The 24,672-nt window shown below is 37.2% G+C and overlaps 1 protein-coding gene across 10 annotated transcripts in view; it reads left to right on the top strand.

Moving 5' to 3' along the window:
- Positions 1 to 17,193, top strand: part of KIF27 (kinesin family member 27) — an 88,400-nt gene extending 71,207 nt beyond the window's left edge. For 9 of the 10 annotated variants that reach the window (XM_067744728.1, XM_067744729.1, XM_067744721.1 and 6 more), the window contains 3 exons: positions 626 to 824; positions 2,788 to 2,952; positions 16,269 to 17,193. In XM_067744728.1, coding sequence (XP_067600829.1) covers positions 626 to 824; positions 2,788 to 2,952; positions 16,269 to 16,753 — 849 coding nt within the window. In that variant the 3' untranslated portion in view covers positions 16,754 to 17,193. The remainder of the gene's footprint in view (positions 1 to 625; positions 825 to 2,787; positions 2,953 to 16,268) is intronic. The other variant, XM_067744723.1, reaches the window with a different exon arrangement.
- Positions 17,194 to 24,672: the final 7,479 nt, after the last annotated feature.

The following is a 24,672-nucleotide window of genomic DNA, read 5'->3' as shown; positions in this document are numbered from 1 at the left end:
TGTGGTGTTCTTAGAGCAAGGGTTCTTAACCCAAAGCACCCAGGTGAAGGTCAGTGGATTTTCTGGTCTTAAGAACTCTTTGTAGAAATGAGTATTTTTCTGGAGAGAATGTCATTACATTATTAACAAGTTCTGTGACACAGATATTGTCTGAAGTGTTTTTACTTTATATCAGTGCAGAGAGGAACCCACTGGACTAAATGTACAATCTGAGACCGAACTCTATAGCTTAAAAATTCTGTCACTTATTTATAACATTCACTTTGGAGTTAAAGATGAGAATTATCTAGATGTTACAGAAGTCTTTAGATTCTTGATATCTTTTTAGACTGGAGAAATGGGGTTGTAGGAATATAAATGTAAACTTCAAAGATCATGTCTAAGAAATGATGGAGAGGTGATTGTTAGAGTAGAGCAACATTATATTTAAAATGAAGTTGTTACCAATTCAGAATCTCAACGAATTAAAAAGGCTGTTAGGTTATCTTGTGGGTATATTACAAAGCATTTGCCTAGTTATACCATGGGGATTAAGGGAGTTCATCTTTATGAAGTCTAAGAGAAGTAAATTGTCTATTAGGCTGTCTAAAACACACTTAAAAGATCAAAAAAATGTCTTTGCTAGGTGGTTAATCTGCGAGAAGCTGAACGGAAACTACAGTTACAGAATGAAGAAATTAAAATGAAAGTTCTGGAACGGGATAATGTGGTTCGTGAGTTGGAATCTACACTGGAACATCTGAAATTGCAGTGTGACCGGAGACTGACCCTTCAGCAAAAGGAACACGAGCAAAAAATGCAGCTTCTGCTACATCATTTCAAAGGTAACTGCCCCTTCACATCAGTTGTGTAATGGGGACGTGTAGGAGGGGGATTGGGAAAGGAAGGTAGGACAGAATTGGATCACTTAAAGTCCAACATGTATAAATAGTTACTACTTATATGTGTTTTGTGCTTTACATGTTTTGGTCCACATGTTGGGATAGTTGACTTTGTTGCAGGGCTATTCATGCTTGAAATGCCATCTCCTCTGCCTGTCCCCAGTGCCACACAGAGAACTGCTGCAATCCTGTTACTTTGTTGTGGTCTACTTTTTATGTAGGAATGTGGGATGACTTCTGGCTTGGTGGTGTACAGTTGAAAAGTTCCCCATCTCTAGGATATAGAACCTTGATATTTAAATCACTTTCCCTTCATAAAATTAAATTGATAGGTTCTGTCAGGTTTCTGGTTATATTTCTTGTTACAGTTTTCAGTAAATTATAAATTTTATGCATTAAGTTATAGCTTAGGTCAAAATTAGTCTACCATTGATGGGCACATAGTGTTATCAGTGCACAGTAGTTCAACCGTCAACTGTGGTATGGAGTTGTCATAGCAATTGGTCTTCAATACCTGGGCTTATGGCTGGTACACACAGTTCCTGTGGCAACAAAATCACTGCCTGGCGATAACTTCAACGCCTGGAATGCTTCAGTCCAGGTGGCTTGGCTGTTTAGTCTTGATTCTTATGAATCTATAGCTGGAAATGTGCTAAAAAGGATCTGGAAGAAGCAACCTGAGTAAGCAGAAAATTGGAAAATATATGCATTTGAGTGTTGAGGCAGTTTGCCTCTAAGTTAATTCTATAACAAGTTAATTAGCAACCAGTTGCCTGATGACAGGATTTCCTTGACTGGATTCCATATGTTATTTCATTCAAACATGCTTTCCTTACCTTATGTTAATTCTGTCTTAAGTCTCTAAAAGTGATATTTTAATAGAATTTTTAATATGTTTTTCAAGTGGTTGGCATTTTACCGCAAAAGTTCATGCTTTAGCCAAATGAGAACATTTAAAAAATCATTCATTTCTATAGCTGGGACAAGTTTTTCATAGCAAGGTTATAACTGAAAATGTTAACAACTTACGAATTTTCTAATTTCAACTGAATATAGGCCATAAAATTAAGTTCATTTTTATGATATCCTTCATGGGGATTCTGATTTGTAATGTTATTAATTTAAAATGTTTTTTAAATAAGATGATGGGTTAATATAAAATTACAGATATACTTAGATCAATTTTAACAAAACAACCAATTATAACAAAAGAAAATTACAAACCAGTAGGACCATTTTGTAGATTTACCAATAGGAAAGAGTAGATCTGAAAGTGTGTATTTCTGAAGGTCAGTAAACTGCGTTTTACTGGTTCTAGAACCTAACCCAAAGGGGACAGTTTTAGACATTCCTAAATATTAATTAGAAGCTTTAAAATTATATTGTGTCATAAACTAGAACTTTACTTATACTTTCCCCCCCCCTTCTCCTTTTTTGGTGGTGTTTTCCTTTGTAATTTAATCTTTCTAGCCTCTTTTGACAGGTTTCCAGTTTTTGAGCGTTTTTTTGGTTCTATATTTCTTGGGCCTATAAACTTTAGGCTTGTAACTTTCCATATATCCGTGGTTCCTGATATAAACTTCAAGACATTGATGCAGCTGGACAGAGTTCCAAATGTGAACCTTACTTCTGCTCTTCTGAGGATAAATTTAGTTAGTAGCTATTCAAAAAGTGCTTATGAATCATGAAAAATGCGGTAGCTGGTAGGGATTAGGGTGGAGAAGGGCTCATCCTACTTCGAAAAATTTTACAGGCAGAAGACTCCAAATTGTAGCTGAAAACAAATCCAGCCAAGTAATAGATACATGTAACATACTTCTGACCCTACAATACAGTCTGGGAGTTCTGTTAGAATTTTCAATCATTTACTTTAAACTGATTTTAAATGTAAATTTCTGTTTTATAGAGCAAGATGGGGAAGGCACTGTGGAAACTTTAAAAAATTATGGAGATAAAATCCAGCAGCTGGAAAGAGAGCTTTATTTCTATAAGAAAACCAGCAGAGATCTTAAGAAGAAACTTAAGGAATTGGTAGGGGAAGCAATTCGGCGACAACTAGTACCATCAGAAAGTAAGAGATTTAGTGTTACTTGTCACGCCAACACCATAGCATGGTTTGTAGTGGAGCCTTTCCCAATTGATTGGATTATTTAGGATTAGATATTTAACTTCTCTTTGTCTCTGTAGACAAAAATAGTTGTCTAGTCTATGTGTAACACAGAACCACTGGAGAAAAGAATAAATGAACAAATGTATATGTGTGAAGGAAATGATCATTTATTCGATTGCCTGCCATGTACCAGGGGCTCTTGTGTTCTCTAACTCACTTAATTCTTAAAATAACCCTAAATATAGGATAGCTGTTGTTTTCCTGTTTTATAGTAAATTAAGCCTTCTGATTATCATAAAAAAGTAAAATAGAGAATAATAAAAGTAAAATAATATTTATGTATTTCTAAGATCAGTCATGTTTTTTCATATCATGACCTCTAGAAATTCAAACATATAATAAAACCCATCATTGAGACAAGGAAGTTTTCTTGCATAATTATATGTAGATACGTAGAAATAACCATCTTCCTCAATGAAATGATAAAACATGACAAAGAACTTTGCAAAAGCAAGAAGTGCCATGAAGGTGATATACTGTTATGATTAAAACATATTGTCTTACTACCATGTGTAAAAGAGATAGCTAGTGGGAAGCTGCTGTATAGAATAGGGAGCTCAGCTCAGTGCTCTGTGATAACCTAGAGGGGTGGTATGGGGGTGGGGTGGCAGGGAGGCTCAAGAGGGAGGGGATACAGGTATACGTATAGCTGATTCACTTTGTTCTACAGCAGAAACTAACACAACATTGTAAAGCAATTATACTCCAATAAAAAGAAAAAAGAAAAAACATATTGTCTTTAAGCCACCAATAGAGAGGAATCAATATCTCTAAAATAATGTATACTCATTTTATAAAAGAATTAGCCTTCCTTTAGAGAAAGTATTCTTCTAATAAGTTAAGAATGGCTTTTGAAAGTTGACTTTACAGCTCTTTTTAGGAACACAACTATTTTGTACCTGTAAAGAAAACTAAAGATGGGTACAACAAGATATAAAGAGTACACCTGAAACTAATATAATGTTATATATCAATTATATCTCAACTTAAAAATATAATTATAAAAATGAAACCATAAAAATATAGAAACCAATGGAAAATGATATATATGCACAATGAAAAGATATATACTGAATATATAATATAAGCAGAATTAACATAGTTTTAAATCTTAAAACTTAGTAATATTTTAGAAAAGTAGTTCTAATACTACCTTATGTTTATTGTATTTATCATTTACAGGCATTTTCCCAAATAGTTCAGTTTAGCCCTCAAACTCAGGGTAGGCCGGTATATGCTAACCTCATTTTTAGATGAGGAAATTAAAGCTTAGAGCGGTCCAGTGACTCACGAGCTGACCAGTAATTAGAGCATGGTCTAAGGTCCCTGGTCTTCTGATTCCTGGTTCTGTGTTCTAGTATAAAAGTCATTTTAGGATAGAGATGTGATACAAACATATGAATTCTGCCAAAGAGACTAACCTTTCTGATTTTCAATGTAGTAATGCAGAGGTATTTACTCATATAATTAAAATATTTACTTGAAATACAGCCTGCAACATATAGCTGAACCTTTTACTTGAAACACTATCTGCAAAAAATTAAAATGTAAACAGGTATTAAGTAGGACACAGAGCAATTAGCACAAAACCATTTTTGCTTTAAAAAAATTCACTTTCAAATTTGAGATATCTGAAATTAGATGTTTACTGTTTAAATGGCCCATGTTTATACTGCTGAGTCTACTAGACATCTCTTAAAATGACAGTGTGGTATATGGTGGTAAACAGGTTTAAGAAACCTAGATCTGGGACTTCCCTGGTGGGCCAGTGGATAAGACTCCACGTTCCCAATGCAGAAGGCCAGGGTTCAACTAGATCCAGCCTGCCGCAACTAAAGATCCCGCACGCAGCAACGAAGATCCCATGTGCCACAACTAAGACCCGGCACGGCCAAAATAAAATAAGTAAATAAATAAATATTAAAAAAGAAAGAAAGAAAGAAACCTGGATCCTAATCATGCTCTTGAATGAAACAAATATAAAAAGCTTTAAAAAAGCTAAATAATCTTGGAGATGTGTAAAGTGAGGATAACTCCTGTTTTACCAACTGACCTGGGAAGTCTAGTCTTTTTCTTTCTTTTTTCGGCTGCACCACGTGACTTGCAGGATCCTAGTTCCCCGACCAGGGATCAAACCCCGGCCCCCAGCATTGGAAGCTCAGAGTCCTAACCACTGGACCGCCAGGGAATTCCTGGAAGTCTAGTCTTAAAAATAATAATGTTGAAGATGTTATCTCAGCTAATTTGCTATATCCCCTAGAACCATCTTAAATATGTTTATTTTTTGGCTATAAAAAGTAATACATAGTCATTATAGAAAACTTTGAAAATATAGAAAAAAATCAGAAAAAGACCACCCATAATCCTACCCACAACTATTAACATTTCAGCATAATTCTTTTCACTGTTTTCCTTATGTTTTAAAAAAATTCATTTGGAATCATATTGGTGATATAGCTTGTACTGTATCCTACCTCAAAATGCAGCTCCAATAAAATGACATTAAATAAGACTTGTTTGAATTATAAAATATAGCAGTTTAAATATATCAAATTTTGAGTTCCCTAACCTGTATTATATGCTTAATAATCAGTATCCTAATTAATATATAACTGTCTTGGTATTCAGTTGACTGGGTTTTGTTAGTAGTCTTTTCATTGTCTGCCTACCAGACTTTATCTGCTTTGAATATTTTTAGCATTTTCAAATAGCAAAAGAATTAATCTTTTGACTAAAATATCTTGGTCACTTCTAAAAAGTGACCAAAAAGACTAAAAGCACTTGGTCATGCTTCTGTCACAGTGCATCTATTTTCTAACATTTTGTGAGGATAAAATCAGTATATATGGACATGCAGTCTGTGTACTTGTTTAAGTATTTAAAACTCTATACTTTTTTTAATTGAATAATATTGTATTTTATCCCAAAACAAAACATAAAAGTCTTGAAAGATACACAATTTAAGACATAAATTCTTATTTCGTTAAATCCAAGCAACTCTTTAAATTCAGCTTTAGCCATAATTAGAAGAATTTAATTATTGTTTCTTTTCTTTGGAGAGGATTGTTGTTTGAATATAAAAATACTTACATATCATTCATTTCAGAGATTACATTGAATTTCACTGAGAAAGAAAATTCTTTTTTAGCAAAAGTTATGAACTTAATTATAAAATATATAATATTTTGAAGACGTTACACTGGAGGTACAAGTTTATGACACAATAAAAATTTGATGAATGTATATGATACTAAATGCATTAATTAGATTTGTGTGTTATACCATACATTTGTAAATATATAATTTACAATGTGGTCAATTACATTAGTAAAACCATTCATCTTTTTTTTTTTTTTACCTTTTATTTTAACATCTTTATTGGAGTGTAATTGCTTTACAATGGTGTGTTCGTTTCTGCTTTATACAAAGTGAATCAGCTATACATATACATATATCCCAATGTCTCCTCCCTCTGGCGTCTCCCTCTCTATCCCTCTAGGTGGTCCCTAGATCCCTCTATCCACCCTCTATATCCCACCCCTCTAGGTGGTCGCAAAGCATCAAGCTGATCCCCCTATGCCATGCAGCTGCTTTGCACTATCTGTTTTACATGTGGTAGTGCATATATGTCCATGCCACTATCTCACTTTGTCCCAGCTTACCCTTCCCCCTCCCCGTGTCCTCAAGTCCATTCTCTACATCTGCATCTTTATTCCTGTCCTGCCCCTAAGTTCTTCAGAACCTTTTTTATTTTGGATTCCACATATATGTGTTAGCATAGGGTATTTGTTTTTCTCTTTCTGACTTCCTTCACTCCATATGACAGTCTCTAGGCCCATCCACCTCACTACAAATAACTCAGTTTCGTTTCTTTTTATGGCTGAGTAATATTCCATTGCATATATGTGCCACATCTTCTTTATCCATTCATCTGTCGATGGACACTTAGGTTGCTTCCATGTCCTGGCTATTGTAAATAGAGCTGCAGTGAACATTGTGGTACATGACTCTTTTTGAATTATGGTTTTCTCAGGGTATATGCCCAGTAGTGGGATTGCTGGGTCGTATGGTAGTTCTATTTTTAGTTTTTTAAAGCATCTCCATACTGTTCTCCATCGTGACTGTATCAATTTACATTCCAACCAAGAGTGCAAGAGGGTTCCCTTTTCTCCACATCCTCTCCAGCATTTATTGTTTGTAGATTTTTGGATGATGGCCATTCTGACTGGTGTGAGGTGATACCTCATTGTAGTTTTGATTTGCCTTTCTCTAATGAATAGTGATGTTGAGGGTACTTTCATGTGTTTGTTGGCAATCTGTATACCTTCTTTGGAGAAATGTCTATTTAGGTCTTCTGCCCATTTTTGGATTGGGTTGTTTGTTTTCTTGATATTGAGTTGCATGAGCTGCTTGTAAATTTTGGAGGTTGATCCTTTGTCAATTGCTCCATTAGCAAATATTTTCTCCGATTCTGAGGGTTGTCTTTTCGTCTTGTTTATGTTTTCGTTTGCTGTGCAAAAGCTTTTAAGTTTCATTAGGTCCCATTTGTTTATTTTTGTTTTTATTTTCATTTCTCTAGGAGGTGGGTCAAAAAGGATCTTGCTGTGATTTATGTCATAGAGTGTTCTGCCTATGTTTTCCTCTAAGAGTTTTATAGTGTCTGGCCTTACATTTAGGTCTTTAATCCAGTCTGAGTTTATTTTTGTGTATGGTGTTAGGGAGTGTTCTAATTTCATTCTTTTACATGTAGGTGTCCAGTTTTCCCAGCACCACTTATTGAAGAGGCTGTCTTTTCTTCATTGTATCTTCTTGCCTCCTTTGTCAAAAATAAGGTGACCATATGTGCATGGGTTTATCTCTGGGCTTTCTATCCTGTATCATTGATCTATATTTCTGTTTTCGTGCCAGTACCATACTGTCTTGATGACTATAGCTTTGTACTATAGTCTGAAGTGCAGAAGCCTGATTCCTCCAGCTCCATTTTTCTTTCTCAAGATTGCTTTGGCTATTCGGGGTCTTTTGTGTTTCCATACAAATCGTGAAAGTTTTTGTTCTATTTCTGTGAAAAATGCCATTGGTCGTTTGATAGGGATTGCATTGAATCTGTAGATTGCTTTGGGTAGTAGAGTCATTTTCACGATGTTGATTCTTCCAATCCAAGAACATGGTCTATCTCTCCATCTCTTTGTATCATCTTTAATTTCTTTCATCAGTGTCTTACAGTTTTCTGCATACAGGTCTTTTGTCTCCTTAAGTAGGTTTATTCCTAGATATTTTATTCTTTTTGTTGCAGTGATAAATGGGAGTGTTTCCTTAATTTCTCTTTCAGATTTTTCATCATTAGTGTATAGGAATGCAAGAGATTTCTGTGCATTAATTTTGTATCCTGCTACTTTACCAAATTCGTTGATTAGCTCTAGTAGTTTTCTGGTAGCATCTTTAGGATTCTCTATGTATAGTATCATGTCATCTGCAAACAGTGACAGCTTTACTTCTTCTTTTCCGATTTGGATTCCTTTTATTTCTTCTTCTCTGATTGCTGTGGCTAAAATTTCCAAAACTATGTTGAATAATAGTGGTGAGAGTGGACATCCTTGTCTTGTTTCTGATTTTAGCGGAAATGCTTTCAGTTTTTCACCATTGAGAATGAAGTTGGCTGTGGGTTTGTCATATATGGTCTTTATTATGTTGAGGTAAGTGCCCTGTATACTTACTTTCTGGAGGGTTTTTATCATAAATGGATGTTGAATTGTGTCGAAAGCTTTTTCTGCATCTATTGAGATGATCATATGGTTTTTCTTCTTCAATTTGTTAATATGGTTTATCACATTGATTGATTTATGTATATTGTAGAATCCTTGCAGCCCTGGGATAAACCACAGTTGGTCATAGTGTATGATCCTTTCATGTGCTGTTGGATTCTGCTTGCTAGTATTTTGTTGAGGATTTTTGCATCTGTGTTCATCAGTGGTATTGGCCTGTAGTTTTCTTTCTTTGTGACATCTTTTTTTTGCGGTACACGGGCCTCTCACTGCTGTGGCCTCTCCCGTTGCGGAGCACAGGCTCTGGACGCGCAGGCTCAGCGGCCACGGCCCACGGGCCCAGCCACCCCACAGCATGTGGGAGCCTCCCAGACTGGGGCCCGAACCCGTGTCCCCTGCATCGGCAGGCGAACCCTCAACCACTGCGCCACCAGGGAAGCCCTCTTTGTGACATCTTTGTCTGCTTTTGGTATCAGGGTGATGGTGGCCTCATAGAATGAGTTGGGGAGTGTTCCTCCCTCTGCTATATTTTGGAAGAGTTTGAGAAGGATAGGTGTTAGCTCTTCTGTAAATGTTTGATAGAATTCGCCTGTGAAGGAATCTGGTCCTGGACTTCTGTTTGTTGGAAGAGTTTTAATCACAGTTTCAATTTCAGTGCTTGTGATTGGTCTGTTTATATTTTCTTTTTCTTCCTGGTTCAGTCTCGGAAGTTTGTGCTTTTCTAAGAATTTGTCCATTTCTTCCAGGTTGTCCATTTTATTGGCATAGAGTTGCTTTTAGTAATCTCTCATGATCCTTTGTATTTCTGCAGTGTCAGTTGTTACTTCTTTTCCATTTCTAATTCTATTGATTTGAACCTTCTCCCTTTTTTTCTTGATGAATGTGGCTAATGGTTTATCAATTTTGTTTATCTTCTCAAAGAACTAGGTTTTAGTTTTATTGATCTTTGCTATTGTTTCCTTCATTTCTTTTTCATTCATTTCTAAACTGATCTTTATGATTTCTTTCCTTCTGCTAACTTTAGGCTTCTTTTGTTCTTTCTCTAATTGCTTTAGGTGTAAGGTTATATTGTTTATTTGAGATGTTTCTTGTTTCGTGTGGTGGAATTGTATTGCTATAAACTTCTCTCTTAGAACTGCTTTTGCTGCATCCTGTAGGTTTTGGGTCATCGTGTTTTCATTGTCATTTGTTCCTAGGTATTTTTTTATTTCCTTGTTGATTTCTTCTGTGATCTCTTGGTTGTTAAGTAGTGTATTGTTTAGCCTCCATGTGTTTGTATTTTTTACAGACTTTTTCCTGTAATTGATATCTAGTCTCATGGCGTTGTGGTCGGAAAACATACTAGATACGATTTCAATTTTCTTAAATTTACCAAGGCTTGATTTGTGACCCAAGATATGATCTATCCTGGAGAATGTTCCATGAGCACTTGAGAAGAAAGTGTATTCTGTTGATTTTGGATGGAATGTCCTATAAATATCAATTAAGTCCACCTTGTTTTATGTATCATTTAAAGCTTGTGTTTTCTTACTTATTTTCATTTTGGATGATCTGTCAATTGGTGAAAGTGGAGTGTTAAAGTCCCCTACTATGATTGTGTTACTGTCGATTTCTCCTTTTATGGCTCTTAGCATTTGCCTTTTGTATTGAGGTGCTCCTATGTGGCGTGCATAAATATTTATAGTTGTTATATCTTCTTCTTGGATTGATCCCTTGATCATTATGTAGTGTCCTTCTTTGTCTCTTGTAATAGTCTTTATTTTAAAATCTATTTTTTCTGATATGAGAATCGCTACTCCAGCTTTCTTCTGATCTCCATTTACATGGAATATCTTTATCCATCCCCTCACTTTCAGTCTGTATGTGTCTCTAGGTCTGAAGTGGGTCTCTTGTAGACAGCATATATATGGGTCTTGTTTTTGTATCCATTCATCCAGTCTATGTGTGTTGGTTAGAGTATTTAATCCATTTACATTTAAGGTAATTATCGATATGTATGTTCTTATTACCATTTTCTTAATTATTTTGGGTTTGTTTTTGTAGGTCTTTTCCTTGTCTTGTGTTTCCTGCCTAGAGAAGTTCTTTAGCATTTGTTTTAAAGCTGGTTTGGTGGTGCTGAATTCTCTAGCTTTTGCTTGTCTGTAAAGGTTTTAATTTCTCTTTCAAATCTGAATAAGATCCTTGCTGGGTAGAGTAATCTTAGTTGTAGGTTTTTCCCTTTCATCACTTTCAATATGTCCTGCCACTCCCTCTGGCTTGCACTTTCTGCTGAAAGATCAGCTGTTAACCTTATGGGGATTCCCTTGTATGTAACTTGTTGTTTTTCCCTTGCTGCTTTTAATGTTTTTTCTTTGTATTTAATTTTTGATAGTTTGGTTAATATGTGTCTTGGCGTGCTTCTTCTTGGTTTTATCCTGTATGGGACTCTCTGCACTTCCTGGACTTGATTGACTATTTCCTTTCCCATATTATGAAGTTTTCAACTATAATCTCTTCAAATATTTTCTCAGTCCCTTTCTTTTTCTCTTCTTCTTCTGGGACCCCTATAATTCAAATGTTTGTGCGTTTGATGTTGCCCCAGAGGTCTCCAAGACTGTCCTCAATTCTTTTCATTCTTTTTTCTTTATTCTGTTGTACAGTAGTTACTTCCACTATTTTATCCTCCTGGTCACTTATCCGTTCTTCTGCCTCAGTTATTCTGCTATTGATTCCTTCTAGAGAATTTTAAATTTCATTTATTGTGTTGTTCTTCATTGTTTGTTTGCTCTTTAATTCTTCTAGGTCCTTGTTAAACGTTTCTTGTATTTTCTCCATTCTGTTTCCAAGATTTTGGATCATGTTTACTATCATTACTCTCAATTCTTTTTCAGGTTGACTGCCTATTTCCTCTTCATTTGTTTGGTCTCGTGGGTTTTTACCTTGGTCCTTCATCTGCTGTGTTTCTCTGTCTTCTCATTTTGCTTAACTTACTGTGTTTGGGGTCTCCTTTCCGCAGGTTGCAGGTTTGTAGTTCTTGTTGTTTTTGGTGTCTTCCCCCAGTGTCTAAGGTTGGTACAGTGGGTTGTGTAGGCTTCCTGGTGGAGGGGACTAGTGCCTGTGTTCTGCTGGATGAGGCTGGATCTTGTCTTTCTGGTGGGCAGGACTGCATCTGGTGGTGTGTTTTGGAGTGTCTGTGGCCTTATTATGATTTTAGGCAGCCTCTCTGCTAATGGGTGGGGTTGTGTTCCTGTCTTGCTAGTTGTTTGGCATAGGGTGTCCAGCACTGTAGCTTGCTGGTCATTGAATGAAGCTGGGTCTTAGCGTTGAGATGGAGATCTCTGGGAGAGCTTTCGCCGTTTGATATTACATGGAGCTGGGAGGTTTCTGGTGGACTAATATCCTGAACTCAGCTCTCCCACCTCAGAGGCACTGGCCTCACACCCGGCCGGAGCACCAAGACCCTGTCAGTCACAAGGCTCAGAAGAAAAGGGAGAAGAAGAGAAAAAAAGAAAGAAAAATAAAGTTATTTAAAAAAATAATTATTAAAAATAAAAAAGTTAAAAAGTAATAGAAAAAAGAAAGAAACAAAGAAGAGAGCAACCAAACCAAAAAACAAATTCACCAATGATAACAAGTACTAAAAACTATAGTTAAAAAAAAAAAAAAGCCAGACTGACAGAACCCTAGGACAAATGGTAAAAGCAAAGCTATACAGACAAAATCACACAAAGAAGCATACACATACACACTCACAGAAATAGAAAGAGGAAAAATATATACGTATCTATATATATATAAAAAAAGGAAGAGAGCAACTAAATCAATAAACAAATCTACCAATGATAATAAACTCTAAATACTAAACTAAGATAAACATAAAGCCAGGAACAAATTAGATGCAGAAAGCAACCCCAAGTCAACAGTTGCTCCCAAAGTCCACCTCCTCAATTTGGGCTGATTCGTTGTCTATTCAGGTATTCCAGAGATGCAGGGTACATCAAGTTGATCGTGGAGATTTAATCTGCTGCGCCTGAGGCTGCTCGGAGAGATTTCCCTTTCTCTTCTTTGTTCAAACAGCTCCCGGGGTTCAGCTTTGGATTTGGCCCTGCCTCTGCATGTAGGTCGCCTGAGGGCGTCTGTTCTTCGCCCAGACAGGACGGGGTTAAAGTAGCAGCTGATTAGGGGGCTCTGGCTCACACAGGCCGGGGGGGAGGGAGGTGTACGGAATGTGGGGCGAGCCTGCAGCGGCAGAGGCCAGCATGATGTTGCACCAGCCTGAGGCGTGCCGTGTGTTCTCCCGGGCTAGTTGTCCCTGGATCACAGGACCCTGGCAGTGGTGGGCTGCACAGGCTCCTTGGAGGGGAGGTGTGGACAGTGCCCTGTGCTTGCACACAGGCTTCTTGGTGGCTGCAGGAGCAGCCTTAGCGTTTCAAGCCCGCCTCTGCGGTCCGTGCTGATAGCCGCGGCTCTTGCCCGTCTCAGGAGCTCGTTTAGGTGGTGCTCTGAATCCCCTCTCCTCGGGCACTAGCCCCTTCAGGCTGTGTTCATGCAGCCAACCCCAGTCCTCTCCCTGGGATCCGACCTCCGAAGCCCGAGCCTCAGCTCCCAGCCCCCGCCCGCCCCAGCGGATGAGCAGACAAGCCTCTCGGGCTGGTGAGTGCTGGTCGGCACCGATCCTCTGTGCGGGAATCTCTCCGCTTTGCCCTCTGCACCCCTATTGCTGCAGTCTCCTCCGTGGCTCTGAAGCTTCCCCCCCGCCCAACCCCTGTCTACGCCAGTGAAGGGGCTTCCTAGTGTGTGGAAACTTTTCCTCTTTCACAGCTCCCTCCCCGAGGTGCAGGTCCTGTCCCTATTCTTTTGTCTCTGTTTTTTTTTTCTTTTGCCCTACCCAGGTATGTGGGGAGTTTCTTGCCTTTTGGGAGGTCTGAGGTCTTCTGCCAGTGTTCAGTAGGTTTTCTGTAGGAGTTGTTCCACATGTAGATGTATTTCAGATGTATTTGTGCTGAGGAAGGTGATCTCCGTGTTTTACGCCTCCGCCATCTTGAAGGTCTCCCCCAAAACTCTATTCTTGTATCAATTTAAACCACTATAAAACTCTACATGTCAGGATACTAGAGTCAGAAGATCTGGTTGGGATCCTAATTTCTTTTACTGGCTGTGTGACTATGGGTGAATAAATCTTTCTTTAGTTTGTTCCTTTGGTGTTGAAATTCTGGAAGAGGGAAACTTTATATTGTGAGGAATCTAAGTGGGCTTGGGAGTGAGCCTTTCCAATGAGCCCATCTCTGCTCTTTCTCATATGATCTTTAAAAATTAAGGGGCTTCCCTGGTGGCACAGTGGTTGGGAGTCCGCCTGCCGATGCAGGGGACACGGTTCGTGCCCCGGTCTGGGAGGATCCCACATGCTGCGGAGCAGCTGGGCCCATGAGCCATGGCCGCTGGGCCTGCGCGTCCGGAGCCTGTGCTCCGCGGCGGGAGAGGCCACAGCGGTGAGAGGCTGGCGTACCGCAAAAAAAAAAAAAAAAAAAAAAAAAAAATTAAGATGCCTGGCTCCCTCCCCGAGACTCTGTGACCTGGGCATCAGGATTTTTTTTTTTCATTGAAATATAGTTGATTTACAATATTCTGTTAGTTTCAGGTGTACAGCAAAGTGATTCAGATATATATATACACACACGCTCTTTTTCAGATTCTTTTCCATTATAGGTTATTAGGCCAAAGGATTTTTAAAAGCTTCCAGGTGACACTAATGTGCAGCAAAGTTGGGGAGCCACTGTGAGCACTATGATCAAGTTTGTACCTGCTAATTCCACATGAGGATTTATGTCATTTGCTAGTTCAAGTTTTTTGTTTGTGAGAAGAATTTTAAAAACTAGAAAATCAATCCTTTTTTTCTTTTTTTTATTGAGTAGAGTTGATGTATGATATTATATAAATTTCAGGTGTACAAAAGAGTTATTCACAATTTTTTTTTTTTTTTTTTTTTGCGGTACGCGGGCCTCTTACTGTTGTGGCCTCTCCCGTTGCGGAGCACAGGCTCCGGACGCGCAGGCTCAGCGGCCATGGCTCATGGGCCCAGCCGCTCCGCGGCATGTGGGATCTTCCCGGACCGGGGCACGAACCCGTGTCCCCTGCATCGGCAGGCAGACTCTCAACCGCTGCGCCACCAGGGAAGCCCCAAAAGAGTTATTCACAATTTTTAAAGGTTATATAGAAAATCAATTATGTTTTAAACCAGGGTCACAAACTAAAATGCCTGCAGAAGCCAGGAAGCCAAAGTGAGCGGTGGGACTGCAGCAGTTGTCTAAATTGGCAGGGGCAGCTCTGCTCCAGCTGCTGTTGCCAGGCAGAAATTGTCAGTTTTTCTCATTTTCTTTAAAATCCGGAAATCTATATTTTTATATGAAACTTTCCACTTTTTAAATTTTGTATCACATATTATTTTATAGGCTAAGTAAAACATGTCTGTGGGCAGATTTGGCTTGGGAGCTGCCAGTGTGCAACTTCTGTTTTTAAACTTGGTTCTCGCAGGACCAGAAGTGTCCTAATTGCATCATCAACATATTTTAAAGTTGGCATTGTTTCTTTGCATTAGGTCTAGTACCTATATGGACTTCCCTTAAGTAAGTTTTGTCTTTGATATTAGATTATTCTATGATTTGAGGGCCTCAAGCTTTGATAATTTCACTCACTCCTATCACTCATTCCAGCAAGGTGGTCCCCACTGAGGGGTATGCTGTCATTTCCATTTTGATGGTGAAAGCAGTGGCATGTACCCCGGAGTACATTCAGACGGAAGAACCCTGCTCTCATGCTTGGAGTTCAATCAAGACTAGATTTTTGGGCTTCCCTGGTGGCGCAGTTCTTGAGAGTCCGCCTGCCGATGCAGGGGACACGGGTTCGTGCCCCAGTCCAGGAGGATCCCACATGCCGCTGAGCGGCTGGGCCCGTGAGCCATGGCCGCTTAGCCTGCGCGTCTGGAGCCTGTGCTCCGCGGCGGGAGAGGCCACAACAGTGAGAGGCCCGTGTACCGCAAAAAAAAAAAATTGAAAAAAAAAGACTAGATTTTTCACACATATAATGCCAAGTCCCAGAACATTCCCTGGAGATACGACCAGGATTTGAAATGTGATTCACCAGTGGCAAGCCCAGCAGAGGCAGGTGTGGAAGGGCACCAGAGAGGCCTAAAGCACCTCTGTGTTTCCAGGGGTACCAAAATCTCTAGAAGACTACTTCTCAGTTTTGTTCTATTAATTGAAAGTTCTCAGTTATTCACATGGAAGATGCCTCTAAGTGAAATAAGAATAATTAATGTTCACACTTCTGTTCCTCTCAAAGAAGTCACTTAACAAAAAAAGCTGGAAGACAATTTATATTGCATGATAATAATGTAGTTATGTTAAGATATCATGATTAAAATACCTGTTTTGGAGGAAACCTCTTAATTTTTTTTTCTGCTTTTTGGATTATTTTTAGATCATGATGCTGGAAATGGAGTACAGAACCCAGAAGAAGCAGGCATGGTTTCAGAAGAATTAAAACGGGCATCCAGAACTGAAAGTATAAAATTAAGTGGAAGGGAAAGACAATTGGACAGTTCCGCAAGCAGTTCAAGAACACAACCAAATCCTCAGAAGCTCTGGGAAGAAGGCGCAGAATTACCACCAATTTATAGCTCTTTAGCACCCACTAGTGGGCATTTGTTAAGCAATGAGGCCAAAACAGAAAGGGATGGCAATCAGTTTACAAAATCTCACAGTCGACCAACACCCCAAATTCAGCCAGTAGGAAATGTGGCACAGTTGCATAGTGTCACACGTGTAAAGTTGTGTCGCAAAGAGTTACGTCAGATTTCTGCCTTGGAACTGTTGTTACGAAGTTCCAGTCTTGGAGTTGGGGTTGGGTCTATGACTGCTGATTCCATTGAAGTAGCTAGGAAAATGAGTGACTTAAAAACTTAGGCATTTAATAAGAAAAATTTTAATTTAGTAGGTGGTAAGATTCCTTTTTCTAATCTGTTAAAAATTAAAGCTTAAGCTCACTAGCTGTTCCCTCAGGATAAAAGAAGAAGGGGAGGAAGTAATCCCTAATCCTTTTGTATACCATGGATATGTATATCTTCTATAGTATATTTGAGGAGTTTTAATTTGTATTTCCATAATAACCAAACACATACTTTATCAAGTAATGGAACATTTAAATGGTTCCACATCTAAATTTGCTTAAAATTTTTTCCAGGCATATTTGAAGAACAAAACTAAGAGTAGAATAATAAACTAAAATATCCATTAAATGTATATTATTATATAATATAAAAGTATATTATTAAGTATATTGTAATATTATAAGAGTATGTTATAATACAATAATTATAATATAAATTTATATTGTTATTCTCAAATACAGGTATATTTTGTTATTTTTTTAAAAAACAGGGGGCTTCCCTGGTGGAGCAGTGGTTGGGAATCTGCCTGCTAATGCAGGGGACACGGGTTTGAGCCCTGGTCTGGGAGGATCCCACATGCCGCGGAGCAACTAGGCCCGTGAGCCACAACTACTGAGCCTGCGCGTCTGGAGCCTGTGCTCCACAACAAGAGAGGCTGCTATAGTGAGAGGCCCGTGCACCACGATGAAGAGTGGCCCCCACTTGCCACAACTAGAGAAAGCCCTCGCACAGAAACGAAGACCCAACACAGCAAAAATAAATAAATTAATTACTAAAACTCCTACCCCCAACATCTTATTTAAAAAAAAAAAGAAACAATTAAATATTGCTTATATCAGAGAGAGAGTCACCTGCTGCATATGTTTTGGCTGAAACAGCTGAAAATTTGTGCCAGAATGCACTCTATGGGCTAAGGCAACTGGCTAGGTTTAGGGATTAAGGTTAATTTATGCTCCTCAGAGGCTGAGTGATCATTCTTGACTTTTTAAACATGGTCTCTGCTCTTTTTTCTGGAATTGCTTTTAGAGTATTATATTATTGGTTTGCTAATATTTTGGAATATAGGTTTATCATCTCTCTCTTGCCCTATGTATTCAGCATATCTCTCATTATGCTACTAAAATTGGGAGAAATGAATACAGTTCCATGGAATAGGGAAACAAGGACAGAATAACACTGAAGTATTCTAACATATCAAGGAAAAGGTATCTAGTCATATGGAGTACACCTATAAAGCTTGACATCTAGCCAGAGGATCTTTAGCTAATAAGTTGATGGGCTTAATCTGAGATTTTTTTCCTCTACAACCTGGTTAGTCAGGCCTGTACACAGGCCGCCCAGATTGCACGGGGGTTGTAAATATGTAAATGAAATTTTTTCTTCAAGATATTTTTGGTCTAAATCTTATATAATGTAAACCTCAGTTTGGAATTAAGAACTAAACATTGCTTTGCCCAACAAATTTTTCATCGTAGTTTTCAATCACAGAAAACATTTCATTATAATGACCAGAGGTATGATTTTGTTACTTATATTGTTATTTTTGTTACTTTTCCAAACTTTTGCTTGTAAAATAAAGTTTTTTCTTAAACCAATTAATGTTTGTTTGGGGGGCAGTAGCAAAATCACCCTGATTTATGGAAGCTTACTCCATGAGAGTAACCCACTTTATTACTGACTCCAACTTTTCCTACCTGATACTAAGTTTTTTTTGTTCTTTCCTTTGTTGCTATTGACCCTGACCATCTTACCTAAGACCCAGACTGTTGCCCTGTGCTCAAAGACTGTTTTCCTTTTCTATTTTCTAGCCCCTAGGAAGTAGGGTTCCTTGGTCTTACCGGTAAAAAACAGTTCCTATAGGAGAAGAAAACCAAGCCAAAACAAACTTCTAAATTGGTGAATAGTTTCTAGATCTCTTAAGTATGGTATTAAAACTCATTTGAATTATGGGTTAAATAGACTTCTGTGGACTTAACCTGGAAACGGAACCACAAGTTATAACTTCGGCCCAATGAGAAACTGTTTCAACCAACAAATTTACAAACCAACTTAGAGATTTTATTTTTTTAACAGGGACTATTTGAAGTCAGATTCCTGTTTTCAGCTAGTTTTCTCTTTTTACCTTTGGTTTGTATGATATGTATTTAATATATATATTGTATATAATGTGTGTTTTAGATAGATAGATAGATAGACAATGGCAAAAGGCCAGTGCCTTAGCAAAGCACAGCAATCATATATTTATTAATATGTACATATTAATGAAGCCCCTAATTTTAAGTTCCTTATAAAATTAAGTAATAATTTAGAAATAATTAATATAAGAATGTATTTTGACATTGGAATTCTGCTTGCCCAAGAAATTGACACATATTTGCTTTACCTGTGGAAATATAAACACATTTTCTAAAAGCCAGCTCACTAACAAAGCAAGAAAATTTATATTAAACCAACAATGAGTAGATTTGATAATGCAAATGTGAACTGACATCTAAATAACAAAGGTACAATTTTTTTTCTTCCTTTTGGTTAAACATACATCCTTTATATGCTATGATAGATTTCATATAAATAAACAAACATATAAATCATGTCCTGGATAATATATTCTGGGAGTGAACCTCTTGTCTTTCTTGTTTAGTCAGTGCAGTCACAAAGGAAAGAAAAATTGTCATCTCCCCCAAGGCAAGTACAATTTTTTTTACATTAACTAGTAATAAATTTACCCTCTGTTTCATATGCTCTCCTTAGTCTAAACATTTTGTCTTTGCCTTTTTGCGTGTATATGAAATATGTTTGTGGGGGTTTTTTTGTTCATTATTTTTTTTCCACCTATAACAGAGCATTTGGAAAGAAACATATTTGCCTCCATAAAGTACTAGTTCTTTCCCTAACTCCAGAGTGTTGTAGATAACAGAGTTGGAGAATTCTATGAGTCTGAGAACTATGGGTGGCAAGAACATCAGTGAAGGTGCTTTTGTGCTTTAATGTTTGTTTTCCTTCGCTAATGTTTTTCCCCCCCTTAGTTCTTCATATCTTCATGAACTTAGTGTCCAAGGAGTCAGCAAAAATATACATATGATCTTCAGTAATGTGGACTTTATTGCCATTGGCTTGTTTGTAATAGTCCAGGTCAATAAAGTGATAAATGCTTATTTAAGAATGGGTGTCTTATATTTTAAAACAAAGTGTCATACTAAGTTTTAGAATGAATTGCTAAGAAGTGAAGTCCTTAGTGGGAGTTCGGTTCTATAGTCAACACAAATTCTCATGCATTAAAAGCAAGTGTGACATGTTCCGCTCTTTCATTTATTTCCTTAGGGACATACTTGTGATTTTATAAAGCACCTGGAGTATGAATAATGAAAGCTCAGTGTCCACTCATGTCTACAATTCCTCTCTCAACTTCACTGGAATTTTTTAAAATATTCATTATGTATATTTTACATTTAAAGATATAACGGGCTGCAGGCTGCCTTGATTAGATTGATAACACATATATCTTCTATGTTTATATTTTCAAAAATAGAAAATAAAGTTGAGAGTGAGATCTTGCCACAATAAATATCTCATGCATTGGGTATGTAGTATTTTGAGCTCATCTGGGCAGTAATACTCAAAGGGTGGATATAGGAGCATCTTTCTTATGGCGAGGAGTATTTTATCACTGTCATTGTTTACCTTGATGCTAATAATAAGAAGTAGACTGACTTTTCATAAGTTTCATTGTTTTAAAATTCTCTACAAACAATGCACCCCTTAATGCCTGCATTAGGGGTGACTGCTTCCATTCCTTGCTTTTGGAATGCAGTGCATACGTGGCAGCGAATACTAGAGTGGTGTTTGATTTTTATGATGGCCTTCATGTTGACACCAAAAATACCTCAATGTGGTGGTAGTTAGAACAAGAGAAATTATAAAAAGAAAGCTCAGAAAAACTTGATGTTATAATGTTGGCTTTTGATATTTTGCATAGTTCTTTTTGTCCATTTTTATATCTTCTTTCCTAGGAATGTCCACAATGAATCAACAGAATTGTCACTATTGTAATTTAACTGAACCCAAATATATTGACTTAGATTTAGGTATTAGGTTCTATTGGTAAATTATTACACAAAACTCCACTGAGTGATCTCTACAGTACTCAAAGAGAAAAATAGAACAATCTCACAGACTTTGTTATAATGAGCAAGATCCTTATATGTCCAGGGAACAGAACCATTCACAACAGAAGAGTAGAAAACTAAACATCTAAAAACTTGTATACTTAGGATTTTTGGAAATTTAAAACTCCATTTATTAGTAAATACTTATGTAATTAAAGTAGAACAAAAGAAATGCATCTTGAAACAATATTTGCATACTGTATTATTGTGTTTTCAAGCTTATTACAGTATATACAAAGCAAGGTATGATTTTTCAAGTCCAAAGTGGTAAATATTGTTAGAATTTATTTGATCTGAGGGGTCTCTTAAAAGAACCACTTCTTGAACCCTGCCCCAAGTAACAACAAATTATAGGCAGATTATAGCTCCCCTCACTCCTCACAGTGTTCCAGGATTCAAATAGCTCTGATAAAAAGAGAAGAAAAAGAGGTTTATTTTAAAGCATTCCATAGGCCAGCAAGGAATTTTCAAAAATGTTTTAAGAGAATATATTTTATTTCTCTTGAAGCAACATAAATTTAACTTCACTCTTTGGCTATCTCTATACCCTAAAGAATACTCCTAGTTAGTATTGAATTTGCCATTTGAAAATATACATCCCAGTTTTTAATACTGATCTCTCTTCCTATGATTACTATTAATTCAGGATTGTATGAAAAAAAGCCACCCTAGACAGAATTTGAATGGAAATTGTGGAGCCATTCAGTAGAGAATTACAAGAAACATTAGTTTTAGATAAATTTCATCAGTTGTAACATAAACTGAAGAATTTAAGTGAAGGACTTAAGTGATTTTACCGTTGAAGAACCATCAAGAATATGCAAAAACAAACACTGTAGGCAGAATTGACAGGATTTATCTTTATAAAACAATACTTAACCATTTTGCTTAATTTTTCTCTCTGCTAAAATATCCCTGAATTTTTCTCCTGAAAAATCTTTGGCTAAAAGACTTCCATTCATAATTACAAACCAGCAGCTCTTAGACTGCCTTGAGAGGCTGAACTGATGTTATTCATTTTTGTTTGTGGCCTTCAGTGGTATTTCATTGTCCACCATGAAAAGGAGTAAGGAGTGAATCTGAATTTATAATTTTGATAATTTATAAGTATTATCAAAGTTTTGTTGTCACTTTCTAGCGTGATTATTTTTTTCTAGATCGGGAAAAGGGCAAGGTATTTGTATACTGAGGTGCCAGTCTTCTTTTGAAATTCATACCCATCACCTGGGGGTTGGGCAGCATTTAAATTGTTCCATTCAAAGCCTGGAAGTAAGCCTGTCTGTTTCACTGGACATTTTCCCTAGGTGTCACTGGCTGTAAGACAACCAGAACATGATCAGAATGACCCAGGTTATAATCTTATTAATGGAGTACCTTAAATAATTATATTTTCTAAAACACCAAACAGCCATTTCTTTTAAAAGAAAGCAATGTATGAATCACTCCCTTGCATTTAAAATCAAAACCTTATTTTTCAAATGCAACTCTAATTATTTAATAAATTATTTGGTAGTGAAACTACTGTTTTTACTACATGTAAATAGTTTGTTGCTTTATCAAATAAATATATAAAAGCACTTTGAAAACTAAAGGATCATACATGTTTATGATAGAATTACAAGTAGGTTTTCCATGGAGTTGGTTGTCAAAATGTGATAACTTTTTAGCACAAATGTGGTTGCTTATTTTATATATATCAAAAAACATTTTAAAACAAATTCTCAGAGTTTTAATTATATATGTTAGCAACAGTAGAAATAACTAGTCTCTGGGAAGTTTCATGTGAATTCAATTCTCACAAGAAAATATTTTAAAGACTTGGCTGAGTCTATTTTTATAGGCCTCAGAAGTGCTTCATTACTATTTCTTTGATTTACAAACAAAAAAATATGTTTTTACTGGGTTTTTAACCACCAGTTTTTGGCCATTTATTACTTATTTCTTTAGTAACAATTACATTTTTTTGTTATTGATGAATTCTGGCTAGAAAATAACTTTTCTGGGACTTCCCTGGTGGTGGAGTGGTTAAGAATCTGCCTGCCAATGCAGGGGACACGGGTTCAAGCCCTGGTCCGGAAAAATCCCACATGCCACAGAGCGACTGAGCCCGTGCGCCACAACTACTGATCCCGTGCGGCACAACTGCTGAGCCCACGCACTGCAACTACTGAAGCTGGCACGCCTAGAGCCCGTGCTCCGCAACAAGAGAAGCCACCGCAATGAGAAGCCTGCGCACCGCAATGAAGAGTGGCCCCCGCTCGCCACAACTAGAGAAAGCCTGAGTGCAGCAACAAAAACCCAACGCAGCCAAAAATTAAAAAGAAAAAAAAAAGAAAGAAAATAACTTTCCTTAAAACTGAAAAGTCTAGTTTCTATTTGGTAAATATTTTAAGCTCAATTTTTCCCTTAGGGAAACTGTAAAAGTTAATTTTTTGGTACATGTATAGGTATGTGATCAAATTAACAGCAAAGTCAGTCTTTGGCCTTTCATACTCTTAGCTACTATATACAAGAAGTATATTAGAATTAAATCTAACATTACCATGGCAGTCTCCTTTGTAAGTATTCTGAGGGAAGCTCATTTCCCTTAGTTCACAAGTATCTGCCAATGTTAAGGAATACTTTGTCTCTATTTAGATCAAAGCACCCATGACCTGTGCAGCCAAGTAATCAAAGAGAAGGCCAAGACTTTAAGTGTAATGGAACCTATAATCAGAAGTATTCTAGTGGATTGTGAACAAATAGAGAGGAAGAATACTAACATACACTTTTCCTGGGAGAGTTACTTTCATTGGTCCTCTTATAAGGTTTATTACAAAGTTCACTATCTCACTAGTGAGAAACTAGATGTAAGGACCTGATTATGTGAGTTTAATTGGCCAGGCTACAGCAAACCAAAACACCCTTCAGAACCAGGCCAGTACCCCGGGGTTTAGTTCTTGTACGGGGAAAAATCTGTACCTCTTTCAAAGGGTGAGCTGATAATTAAAGTTACCTGTATTCTGAAGATATCACAAAAATGGCATCTATAGACAACTGATGGAAATTTTCTTTAGATATTTGTAGGCATTTTTCTGCTTTATGTTTTCTATTAACCTTTTATCATTGAGGCTAGAGCTGAGAACTAAAAGCCCTATCACTCAAGGAACTTACACTGATCGCAGTGATGAGTACTATGGAGAAAATAAAGCAGGGTAAGGGAATAGAGAATCAAGGATGCTTTTTTTTAGTTAGAAATGGTTTCTGAGTTAGGCAAACACACAAAGCTGTAAAAAACAGATGTAAGCTCACCAACTTAAAAATTGCTTTTCAATTGACCCAGTGCATGCATGCTCAAAAGGGGCAATTATCATAAATTGCATCTGAACACAGAAATCCCATCCAGCCAGTTTTTATGGGAGGGGAAGAGCACTGACTAATTTTGCTGAGCCATTGGAAACTGCTCTAGATCTACTGTTTTGATCTATACAGTTGCTTAGAACTTATTTTAAGTTTAGGATCACATTCCACTTAAAAATTTTTTGAGATATAATTCACATAACAAAAAATTTACCATCTTAAAGTGCACAGTTCAGTAGTTTTTAGTATATTCACTGTGTTGTGCAATCTTACTAATTCCAGAACATTTTCATCATGCCAAAAAAACCTCTGTTTTAATTAGTAATCAGTCCCAATTTTCATTTTCTCCCATCCCCTGGCAACCACTAATCTCTCTGTCTCTGTGGAATTGCCTGTTTTTGACATTTCATACATCCTTTAGTGTATGGCT

This window comes from Pseudorca crassidens, chromosome 7 (assembly GCF_039906515.1).
Source record: "Pseudorca crassidens isolate mPseCra1 chromosome 7, mPseCra1.hap1, whole genome shotgun sequence".
Lineage (NCBI taxonomy): Eukaryota > Metazoa > Chordata > Mammalia > Artiodactyla > Delphinidae > Pseudorca > Pseudorca crassidens.
Note: the sequence above shows the minus strand (reverse complement) of the source record. Positions and strands in the feature narration are given on the sequence as shown.